This window comes from Ambystoma mexicanum, chromosome 7p (assembly GCF_040938575.1).
Source record: "Ambystoma mexicanum isolate Mex_15411 chromosome 7p, UKY_AmexF1_1, whole genome shotgun sequence".
NCBI lineage: Eukaryota > Metazoa > Chordata > Amphibia > Caudata > Ambystomatidae > Ambystoma > Ambystoma mexicanum.
Genome location: NC_090939.1, coordinates 660,172,239 through 660,184,886, shown reverse-complemented (window position 1 = coordinate 660,184,886; position 12,648 = coordinate 660,172,239). Strand labels below are relative to the sequence as shown.

General features: G+C 54.4%; 1 protein-coding gene across 2 annotated transcripts in view; it reads left to right on the top strand.

Annotated features, from left to right (window-relative positions):
• RFX8 (regulatory factor X8) overlaps positions 1–12,648 on the top strand; it is a 1,087,262-nt gene that overhangs the window by 709,540 nt on the left and 365,074 nt on the right. For both annotated transcript variants that reach the window (XM_069636724.1, XM_069636725.1), the window contains one exon: positions 5,546–5,696. In XM_069636724.1, the coding sequence (XP_069492825.1) occupies positions 5,546–5,696 (151 nt within the window). The remainder of the gene's footprint in view (positions 1–5,545; positions 5,697–12,648) is intronic.

The window sequence follows — 12,648 nt, the reverse complement described above, 5'->3', positions numbered from 1 at the left end:
CAAAGGCCAGTTCTGGGGGCTGGTTTTTTAAATTTTGAATGTACCAGAGTGTCACGCATGTTTTTTGCTCTTTTAAAAGCAAAACGTGGCATTGGGGAGTTTGGCAAGCTCAGTTTCACAATCGGCCAGTATTTGTGGATTAATTTCTTAATCTGAAAGGTGTGAGGGCCATGTGTGATCACGCAGGTTATTTTATCGGAGTCAGGGTGTTCTCGAGTAATATCATTGGATAGCAAAGTGTCTATGTCTGTGAATCTAGCTCTTTTCCTTGAGTTTGAGATGAGTTTTTTGGGGTAGCCCCTGTCTACTAAACAGTTTGTAAGATCCTCAGACTGTTGGTAAAAATCTGTAAGGTTGGTACAGTTCCTCCTGATTCTGAGGAACTGACCATAAGGTAAATTTTCACGCAGGTGGCGTGGATGATTACTTGAAAAATTCAGAAGAGTATTGCGTGCAGTAGTCTTCCAGTACACACTGCATTTGAGGATTCCATCTTCGTGCTTGATTTTGAGATCAAGGAAGCAGATTTCTTGATTGCTTTTATCCATGGTAAACTGGATGTTGTTGTCAACATTGTTTAACCAGTTTAGGAAAAGATAGATTTCAGTTTCAGAGCCGTTCCAAATGAAAACGATGTCATCGATGTAACGTTTCCAATACGAAATCGAAAGTTGATAGGGTTTTTTTTCGCATAAAATATGGTTTGACTCAAAGTTGGACATGAACAGTATCGCAAGGCTAGGGGCAAATGTAGCGCCCATTGCAGTTCCTTTGGTCTGCATGTAGAATTGAGTCACACTGCATGCATGGCCAAAATACTATGCATGTGAGATAGCACTGCTCTTGGCCAACATGAGTGACGCCGACGTATGCCTGCATAAACCACCCATGTATCAAAGAACGTGCTCATCCAAACACAAATGCCTATTACCCCCAATTGTGTGGTTGAGCAATTGTCCTAATGTATGTATGATGCCTATCAAAACATCACTCATGCCGTCCCTCTCTTCGACCCCCACAGGCACTGACCATGACAGCGATGGGCAGGATGCAACCCCTGCACAGGCCACATCCCGGAAGAGGTCCCAGGATGACAGCAACCGCCCTTCGACCTCGAGGGGACAACCCAGGGGGCGCCGTGCATCAACAGGCAAGCCACCCCAGGTACCCATTACACCTGTGCCACCAAGGCCCGTAGAGGGCGAAACACCACCACCACCCATTGGCCATCCTGATGATTCATGCGAGGCACCACAATCCGAGGAGTCGAGTTTGGCTGGGGAGGTGGCAGCCATGGCACCCCTGGCTGTGGAGGACACACAGGACGACCTATGGGTGCCCATGGAGGACGATGTTTCGGAAGTGGTCCATACCCCAACTCCACCGGCATCCCCCCAAGTATCATAACTCGATACAGAGCATGCCACCACCCCGGAGCAGTCTGGTCAGGAGCAGACGGAGGGACACATTAGTCCAATCTTCACGGCTGGGCAGGTCAGCCAGCTGCCGACTACCTCCACAGGTGCACCCGCAGGGCTGCAGCGATCTGACCTACTCACTGCTCTTGTGCGGGAGTTTGTCAAGGACAACAGACCGGCCAGACAGGAGTGGCGTCAGGACTTAGCCTCTCTAGGCAGGTCCATCACGGACAACATTGCCTCCATGGCCAAATCATTCGCTGACAACACCAGCTGCCTCTGCGAGTAGGTCTCAGCCCTCTGGCAGGACCTAGAACGCAAAGCGGATGCCATGGAGGCAGGGCATCCCGTTACACAATCACAGCAGGCGGCCACACCGTCTTCCTCCAGTTCTACACAGACAAGCCCACTCCGCAGGCCGGCACGTACCCTGCGCCGGCAAGACATGCCGCCCCCTGGACCAGGGAGTGCCAATTAATTGTCAGGGCAGCCTCATGTAGGCTTTTGAGACTCAATGGGACATGTGTGGGGGAGTTGTGGGGGGAGGCGGAGGGGGGTGAGGGTGTGTGGGGGAGTTGTGGGGGGAGGGGGGTGATGGTGTGTGGGGTAGTTGTGAGGGGAGGGGGAGGGGGATGAGGGTGTGTGGGGGAGTTGGGGGGAGGGTGTGTGGGGGAGTTGTGGGGGGAGGTGGATGGGGGTGAGGGTGGTGGAGGGATTTTGCACTTACGTTTACATTGTTACATTTAATACACCGGTTGTGTGAAAAACAAGACCTGAGTGGACATTCATCATTGCGCATGTGTCATTTATTCATTTACAGTGCATAGTGTAAATGTACCCCCACACACAGTGCCCTCTGTCCAACCATCATGTCACCCTCTGCAGCCATGTGTGTCAGTAATATTGTGCAATCACTGACTGGCGCACAGCACGTCCCTCCTGTGCATCGGCACCACGATGATGTCCAGCCACATCTTCTTCTTCCCCTTCATCATCACCAGGTGGTAGCATTTCAATGTCAGGGGGCAGGGGTACGTTCCGGCGGATGCACATATTGTGCAGCATGACACATGCCATGATGATCTTGGCCACCTTCTCATGCCTGTAGAGGAGTGCCCCACCCGACCGGCTGAAGCAGCGAAATCGTGCCTTCAACAGCCCAAAGGTCTGCTCGAGGACCACACGAGTAATGGGTATGGGAATGATTGTAATCCTCCTCGTGCCTGTTCTGTGGGTTTCGGACAGGGGTGAGGAGCCACGGCTTCAAGGGATAGCCACTATCACCTGCATTAGAGGCAATGAAAGGTTAATGTCAGGCGAATCATGATGGACAGCTGTACTAGTCACACATGCCTGCAGGTTTTCATTGGCCACATATACATGTCCCTGGATGTATTGATGCCTTTTTCAGTCCCTCAATGTGTACTGTGCCATGGACTAATGGTGTGGGTTGCATCTTCACGATGATACATGGTGTGCACTGACGTCTTGTTGCACATGCATCGTGTACGCATACAGCTGTGTTAATGTCAAATTAGTGAGGTGTTGTGTTCTGTGAGATTTACTTAGAGGGAGCGTTGGCAGTAGTCTGTGCAATATTGGGCAATCAGCGCTGATCATACCCATGGTGACATGCAGCACTCCTGTGGGTGTTCCGGCCCTGTGCCAGACAGTGGATTCCCTAATAGGTTCAGTTTGATCCACTCACAGCACAGGGATGCTTTTCCTGTGTGGTGATATGCTTGAGACAGCAACATAGTGCATATGCACTGCATGATGCTGGATGGCGTTACGGGGGGTGAGGGCCGCTGATGAGTGGTGCACGTGTTGTGGGATGTGGTGTGGTTTCCTGTTAGTCATGTAGTGATAGGTGTCGACCTTACTTCATTCATTTGGGATTTGGGTCTCATGTACCGTTTGTGATGCTTTGGGGCACAGTGTTCGGTGATGTGCACATCGTGCAGTCACATCAACATTGACAGCATGGTGGTGTGTGCATCTCCCCCCCATTTCAATGCCATGTGCCAGTCCTGCAACTTACCAAGCAGCCAGGCACGTCGTCCAGCATGTCGCTCCATGAAGCGTGGTAGCGTGGAGTTCCGCAGGACCATAGAGTCATGAGTTGATCCGGGATATGGGGCAAAACAATGTGTGATGATCTTGCTGGCGTCGCATACCATCTGCACATTGATGGAGTGGTATTGCTTGCGGTTGCGGTACACCACCTCCATGGCATGCGGAACCACCAACTCCACGTGGGTGCAGTCGAGGGCACCTACACAATTTGGCATGCCTGCCAGTGCATGGAAGGCAACTTTTATATCAAATATCTCCTGGGGAGTCCGTGGTAGGGATATGTAGTCCCTTGTGTGCTTGAGGAGGGCATCCAGCACTTGGTTCAGTATCCTGGAAAATAAGGGTTGTGATATGCCATGCATTTGCCCCACTGTGTGCTGGTAGGTGCCTGTGGCAAGGAAGTGGAGCACAGACACCACCTTCAGTAGAGGGGGGATGGCGGTGCGTATTTCAATGAGGCTCACTATGTCGTCGTGTATCAGACCCACTGTGGTGGTGATGGTGTCCCGGTCCAGACGGTACAAGGTGTGGATCTGCTCAGGGGTTAGGTTAGGTTGAAAGGACTGGCTCTGATGTGAGGGATTGGGGGCTGCCGGCGTGGTAACAGTGGCTGAACTGGTTGGGCATGCTGGGCCTGTCTCACCCTCCTTTTCCTCCTGCGTCTCCTCTGTGGTGGCGCTGTTGTTGTTGTTGTTGATGTTGTGGCAATGCAAGCATGTCCTCCAGCTCCAGTAATGCTACTACTATTGGAATCATCTTGGTGTGGGAGGGGGTGTGGTGTGTGGGTGTGCTCCTTTTGTACTTGGCCAGACTCCATTGCCTCCACCTGTGCTGATTGTGTGCACCTGTGGCAGTTGTGAACACTGCTCAGGGAATCTTACGATAGGTCGGTGATGCCGGTATTTACGGCATGCCGGTAACCACTTTTTCCACCTTCATGAAGCCGTTATTTGCATGTCTGCTTCACTTGTGATCTACTCCAGTTTACGGAATGCCGCTATTGCCGGCATGGTGGGTCGCTTGCCCGCGCCCATACCTCTATTAACGGCATCGTACTTTACGATGCCGCTAATAGCGGTCGGGCTGGTCAGAATAGCCCATAGGGGTAATCGATGCCGGTAGGGGTAATCGATGCCGGTACACCAAGCTCGGAATGACCCCCTCTGTCTTTGTGATATGCTCCGCCTTGCCTTTGTGCCGAAAGGACCTCCGCCTTGCCTTTGTGCCGAGAGGTCCTTTCGGCAATAAAGGCTGGAATTAAACATGCAACCGACAGATGTCCTCACAACGTATTTAGCTTGAGATCTGCAGTACCACTGATAACTTACAGATTTCCTCATAGGAAATCACATTGAGATCAACACTACAATATAGGACAGCAGCGATCAAGAATCTTCATATATTTTTGCCATCCCATGAGTAGAGTTTCTCCCATGGTGTGCCAAGCTTCCTGTTTCTTATAATGTCACTTTATTTAGCCATATTAACCTGCATCTTAGTCATTTAAAATAAAAATCACATTTTCTTGTATTGAACATTGCCGACTTCATATTTATCTGTGTTGGTTTCTAATCAGTTTGTACCGTAGTGTGGCTAATTTTGTGGCTTTTTTGCGTTTTATGTGGGTTATTTGGGGATTTATTTTTATGTGTGTTTGGCTTTTTGCTTCTAACTTAGTAAAACAAGAGCTCTGTCGCGGGCAACGGCATGCACTGAGCCTTGAAAGGCACGCAGGGGGATTAGTTATTAGTGAGCAATCGCGTATTAAATGAATTAGGCCCAAGAAAGAACCCACTTCCCCCTAATACTTTAGACTATATCTGCATTCCTTTCCTCTTTTCACTGTCATTCATCCCCCCTTGTGCTGTCGTTCCTTCTTCTGCTTGCACTGTCATTCCTTCTGGCCATTGCTTTTTCATTCCTTCCCACCTTTTGCACTGTAATTTCTTCCTTCAAATGTTGTACAATGTTCCTGTGAACTGTTGCTGTCCTGGATATCTTACTGTGCTGCCATTTATTTTTGTGTTGCTAATGTTCAAAATGTGTTGCAGGAAATCGAAAACATTCTGCTGCATGACTTCTTGGAAGATGTCTCAATTCAGTACCTGAAGACGGCCAGACTGTTTAGTAAAAAGTTCAGGCTTTGGCTGCTCACTGTCTTAGAATCTTTCCCTAGCGCAGTGCAGATTGCCAAACACAAAGGTAAGTACTAGTAAACGATTTGAATTTTTAGAACTGATTTCCCAAAAATATTAATGTATTGAATTATTGATAATTAATAAGCATAGATCTAAATTGCCATGCTGTGGTTAAAAAATATAAAATGTGGGAACAAATGAAATGTCCTGCCTGTAGAATGTAGCTACTATTTATATTTGCTTATCTTTCAGGTTTTTTTTTTAACCTTTTATTGGTTATTACCTCTTTATCCCTTCTTCCCAGTCCTAATCGTGGGATGGCTTGCGCCGCGCGAGTTAAGAACTTCCAGCTCTTTTTGGTGGGCCCATCAGCTCCCCTGATTGGTGTGACCATGGCCCCTCCTCTGAAGTGGGGATGGGTTAAGGGCCTCCCCCACCAATCACACTGTTTTTTTCCATATGTGGGAACTTGTCATATTCCCTCTACGCCGGACTGCTTTTATCCTTTTTTGCTGGTTTGGGCACAGGGGGGTGGAACGACAGTCCCTGCGAGAATCCCATTAGATGCTCTGCACAGGTGGGCTCATTCATGGGACCTTACGCTGCCACTGTGCCACCAACTCTTAATTCTCCAGACCACAGCACTGGTTCTTTGCCCCTGGATTGAGGCTACGAGAGGAGCCTGACCCGAGTGGCACATTTATGAAGTTAAGCAGTAGGGCCATTACGAGTATGTACACAGTTGCACGCTTATGCTTTCCCTGTTCCACGGCATCCTAATTGCATTGACTGGAGAAGAGAGCATTACCTCCCACCCCTCCTACAAGAGGGGGCATAGATCTCATTCTCGCTCCCAGTCCAGGGAGCATGACAGGGGCCAGTGGAAGGATCATCATTTCAGGATCCCCTTCCTACATGAGCCCCAGGAGACATGTGGCTGTCCCAGGGTCTGGACTACCCTTTTCAGAGCAAACATTGTTTCTCCAGCATGGGGTCTGGCATGGATTCACATGCTCATGAATATTCCCCGTCGTCAGGCTGGGAATCCTCGGTAAAGAAAAATCAGTATCAGTTTCGTTTCTGATCTGTCTTACGTAGTAGTAACCAATCACTGATCTCTGCGTCATACTGACCACAGCCAATGACTGCCATCTCCCTAAGCCCTGCCTCTGGCAGCCATCTTCAGATTTTTACCGCACGTTCAAGCGTTGGGATCCTCGTGCTATTGCTCTCGAGCTTTAGTGCGTTTTCGCGCTTTTTCATAGGAAAATTCTCTCTTTTTTCGGTCAAAAGAGCCTCAAGCTCCACCGTTTCTTAATACGATCAACAGGGACCCGTGTCGGATTCTTCTATGCCCCTCAAGGGTGAAGATTTCGTCGAGCCACGCTTTTGGAGGACTCCAGAAGTTTCTCAGGCCCATCTCGGACATGGCCCAGGAGAAGGGAAGCTCGACGCCCGGAAAGCTGTTCAGGGTCTGCCCTGGATGCCAGCTTCAGAATGTCTTTAAGGGGGACGAACACTCCCTTTGCCTCTACTGCCTGCATGAGGACAAGACGCACGTGGAGAAGGACTGTGCGTTTTGCGGCAATATGTCGGAGCGGACCATGAAGGACTGCCATCTGCGTCTCGCCAACTGGCTGGAAGGGAAGAGCCCGTCAGGCGAGAAAAAGAAGAAGAAGTCCGAGCGGTCTTCTAAGACTTTTGAGGGCGCCCCGGCGACGGGGGCCCAACAGAAGGCCGAGCACCGCGAGTCCGCTGGCACCGGGAGCGCCGAACGGTCGGGCTCTACGGTTGCCAGGCAGGGCGCATCCTTCCCGGCGCCATCAACCATGAGACAACGCTCTGGCTCGGGTAAGAGGAAGGCCGAGCACCCAGCGAAGCTCCTGGAGAGACCCCGGTCGAGCTCGAAGGCCCCATTGGAGGGGGAGCGAGGCGGTGACCCTCCCCCCAAGGAGAAGGCGGTGAGCGCACCTAAGGTGGTGAAAGCCTTGATCCACCCTGCCAAGGCCTCTATCGAGACAGTTGCGGCGGCCCTGGCTCAGCCTGTGGAGGCTACACCAGTGGAGGCGACCTCGGGGCCCAGAGTCTCCCTGCCACCGCGGAGGGAGTCCTCTTTCAAGCCCATCGACAGGACCCCCATGAAACCTCTGATGGAGAAGAAAAGGGGGGGGCAGGAGGTCGTCGTGGATTCGGCCTCAACCTCTGAAGAGGAGCTGATCGAAGTCTTAAGCCACGGCATTGGTGTGGAAGAAGACCAGCCCGTCGGGAGGGACCCCGACGTGGGAGACGGAACATCGAGGGTGCCGACGAGGCTCCTGACCGCCCGTCGGAATCCCCTCAACCAGTGCCGCAAGACAACTCGGCGGCCATTTTGTTGGCCATTCAGTCCTTATTTTCGGAGATAAGGACGAGATTGCCGTTACCACCAACGGAGGAACCGCTCCCGACGGGGGACCCGGAGCCAGGCCCTTCTGGGAGCCCTCCTCCTAAGAGAAGAAGGATTCATCCTCCACCTCCTTTTCAACCATTGCGCCCTGCTCAGCCCTCCTCCCCGTCCACGACCCGTGGGGATGATACGGGGACGGACACGGCCGCGACGGGTACAGACAACGAGGTTTACGACGAGGATCTTCCGTCGTCACCACCTCCCCGGGCTTCCCCGCCTGACGAGATTGGATCGTTTCATGCCATGATCGCCAGGGCATCCGAGCTTTTCCAGCTCTGCCCGGAAGAGAAGAAGAAGGAAGGTTTCCTTTATCAACGGCGCAAGACCAAGAGGAAGACGGTCCTCGCTGTACCTCTACTGGACGATATCTGGGATGAGGGTCTCGCCCTCCTCAAGAACCCATCCACAATGCCTGCGAGAAGGGATCGGTACGAGAAGAAGTACCGGGTCCCGGACGCGGCCCCCTTGTGCCTTCGGGCACAGCCGACCCCGGACTCGGTCGTCTCCGTGGCGGCCAGGAAGAAAGCGGGGGGGGGCTTCGGCCTCTACGTCAACCTCCCCCCCGGACGGCGAGGGAAAGAAACTGGACACGATGGGATGCAGAGTCATCTCATCGGCAGCGACGACGATTAAGGCTGCCAACGCCTTGGCTATCGTAGCCCGCTACGACAGGGAGTTGTGGTACAAGATCGCCCCCCTGCTGGACTTCCTACCGGACGACAAGAGGGCAGAGGCCGTAGAGATCTTGCAGGAAGGAGAAGTGGCGTCGGACCACGCCATTACGATAGCGACGGACATCGCTGACACCGGATTTCGCCAGTTGGGCAACGGCGTGTGCCACAGACGGCGTGGATGGCTCAAGGCAACGGACTTCCGGCAGGACGTGCAGACCAGAGTCTTGGACATGTCGTTCGACGGGAGCAACCTGTTTGTGAAAACAGTGGACGATTCCCTACAAGCCATCAAGACGGACACGGAGACGGCCCGGGCTCTTGGTGTTCTCCAGCAACGACGGCCGCCCTTTCGGAGCACCGGAGGCAAGCAGGGTGCCTCCAAAGGTACCGGCGGCGGATATTCCACCTACCGTCAAGCGGCCCGTTCGTCGTCACAGGAAGCCTACAGGGGACGAGGCAAGTCGGGCGGACCCCGCCGTCGTCGCCAGGGAGGACAAGGCAGCAAAGCCTCGTCGAAGCAGGACTGAACCGGCCGTGGGGTCGGGCCCCCACCGAAGCACCCGAACTTCGTCAGCGTGTGGGAGTCCATCTCCACCGACCGTTAGGTGCTGGACGCCCTGGCCCAGGGTCACGCGCTCGAGTTTCTAAAGAAGTGCCCGCGCGTCCCCCCCGTGGCCAGGAAGGAACATCACGTCCCTCAACTTCTCTTGGAGGTAAAGGCGATGCTCAAGAAAGGCGCCATCGAGCTTGTCCCAAAGAGGCTTCGGGGCTCCGAAGTTTACTCAAGATACTTCCTCGTGAAGAAGAAGACAGGAGGATGGCGTCCCATCCTGGACCTACGACGACTGAACAAATTCATCAAGGCACAGAAGTTCCGGATGGTCACCCTCCAGCACGTCCTGGGTCAGCTGGAGGAGGGCGATTTCCTGTCATCGTTGGATTTGGAGGATGCTTACTTCCATATCCCCATCCTAAAGGGACACCGAAAGTTTCTCAGATTCGTGGTCCAAGGGCGTCACTACCAGTCCAGAGCCCTTCCCTTCGGATTGAGGTCGGCACCCAGGGTGTTCACCAAGTGCCTCGCACTGGTGGCGGCGCGGCTGCGCCTGGACGGGATCCACGTCTACCCCTACCTGGACGACTGGCTCATCCGAGCAAAGACAAGGGTGCTCGCGGCGGAGCACACGGAGAGGACCGTCCAACTACTCACGGACCTGGGATTCTCCATAAACTACGCCAAGTCCCACCTGGTGCCCGCGCAAGACGCACTGTTTCTGGGAGCGAAACTCGACACAGTGGCGCTTCTGGCCTCTCCGTCGGAGGAAAGGACGAGGGCCATCTTGGGCAAGGTGCAGCGGATGCTGGTTGCGGACGCGGCCAGGGTGAGGTCCATCAAATCCCTCCTCGGAATGATGTCTTCTTGCATTTATCTCATATGCCTGTGCAGGCTTCGGATGCGCCCGTTACAGGAGTTCTCCAGCATGGGGTCTGGCATGGATTCACATGCTCATGAATATTCCCCGTCGTCAGGCTGGGAATCCTCGGTAAAGAAAAAACCAGTATCAGTTTCGTTTCTGATCTGTCTTTCGTAGTAATAACCAATCACTGGTCTCTGCGTCATACTGACCACAGCCAATGACTGCCCTCTACCTAAGCACCGCCTCTGGCAGCCATCTTCAGATTTTTACCGCACGTTCATGTGTTGGGATCCTCGTGCTATTGCTCTCGAGCGTTAGTGCTATTTTTTCGCGCTTTTCACAAAAAACTTCGATTCTTTCGGTCAAAAGAGCCTCAAGCTCCACCGATCCTACATCCGATCAACGGGGACCCGTGTCGGATTCATCTGTGCCCCTCAAGGGTGAAGATTTCGTCGAGCTACACTTCGGAGGACTCCAGAAGCTTCTCAGGCCCGGTCTCGGAGATGGCCCAGGAGAAGGGAAGCTCGACGCCCGGAAAGCTGTTCAGGGTCTGCCCTGGATGCCAGCTGCAGAACGTCTTCAAGGAGGACGAACACTCTTTCTGCCTTTACTGCCTTCATGAGGACAAGACGCACGTGGAAAAGGACTGTGCGTTTTGCGGCAACATGTCGGAACGGACCATGAAGGACCGCCATCAACGTCTCGCCAACTGGCTGGAGGGTAAGAGCCCGTCTGGCGAGAAGAAGAAGAAATCCGAGCGGTCTTCTAAGACCTTTGAGGGCGCCCCGGCGACGGGGGCCCAACATAAGGCCAAGCACCGCGAGTCCGCTGGCACCGGGAGCGCCGAACGGTCGGGCTCTACGGGCGCCAGGCAGGGCGCACCCTCCCCGGCACCATCAACCACGAGCCAACGCTCTGGGTCGGGTAAGAGGAAGGCCGAGCACCCGGCGAAGCTCCTGGAGAGGCCCCGGTCGAGCTCTAAGGCAGAGGAGGAGCGTGGCAGTGCCCCCTCCCTCAAGGATAAGGCGGTGAGCGCACCTAAGGTGGTGAAGGCCTTGATCCATCCGACCAAGCCCTCTATCGAAACGGTCGCGGCGGCCCTGGCTCAGCCTGTGGTGGCTGCACCAGTGGTGGCGACCTCAGGGCCCAGAATCTCCCTGCCTCCTCGGAGGGAGTCTTCCTTTGTGCCCATCGATAGGACCCCCGTGAAACCCTCCGTGGGGAAGAAAAAGGGGGGGCAGGGCGTCGTCGTAGAGTCGGCCTCAACCTCAGAAGAGGAGCTGATCGAGGTCTTAAGCCACGGCCTAGGCGTGGAAGAAGGCCAGCCCGTCGGAATGGACCCCGACGCAGGTGACGACGACGACATCGTCGAGGATACCGACGGGGCCCCTGCTCGCCCGTCGGATTCCCCTCTGCCAGCGCCGCAAGACAACTCGGCGGCCATTTTGTTGGCCATACAGTCCTTATGCTCCGAGATAAGGACGAGGCTACCGTTACCGACGGAGGAACCTCTCCCGTCGGGGGATCCAGAACCGGGACCTTCTGGTGTTCCCCCTACCAAGAAAAGAAGGATCCATCCACCACCTCCTTTTCAACCGTCGCGCCCCTTCCAGCCCTCCTCCCCTTCCACCCGAGGGGATGATACGGGGACTGACACGGCAGCGACGGGTACGGACGACGAGGCATACGACGAGGATTTTCCGTCGTCGCCTCCCACCAGGGCCTCTCCGCCCGACGAGATCGGATCTTTCCACTCCATGATCTCCAGGGCTTCCGAGCTTTTCCAACTCTGCCCTGAGGAGAAGAAAAAGGAAGGCTTCCTTTATCAGCGGCGCGAGGCCAAGAGGAAGACGGTCCTCGCAGTGCCTCTGTTGGACGACATTTGGGATGAGGGCCTTTCCCTCCTCAAGAACCCTTCCACGACGCCAGCTAGAAGAGACCGGTACGAGAAAAAGTACCGGGTCCCGGACACGGCCCCCCTATGCCTCCGGGCGCAGCCTACCCCGGACTCCGTCGTCTCCGCGGCAGCCAGGAAGAAAGCGGGGGGGGTGCGGCCTCCACATCGACTTCCCCGCCGGACGGCGAGGGAAAGAAATTGGATACTATGGGGCGTAGAGTCATCTCGTCGGCAGACGACGATTAAAGCGGCCAACGCCTTGGCTATCGTGGCCCGCTACGACAGGGAGCTCTGGTACAAGATAGCTCCCCTGCTGGATTTTCTGCCGGACGACAAGAGGGCGGAGGCCCTTGAGATCCTGCAGGAAGGTGAGGTGGCCTCGGACCACGCCATCACCGTGGCGACGGACATCGCCGACACTGGGTTCCGCCAGCTGGGCAACGGCGTTTGCCTTCGACGTCGTGGATGGCTCAAAGCTACGGACTTCCGGCAGGACGTCCAGACCAGAGTCCTGGACATGCCCTTCGACGGGAACAACCTGTTTGGGAAGACAGTGGACGATTCCCTTCAGGCCATCAAGG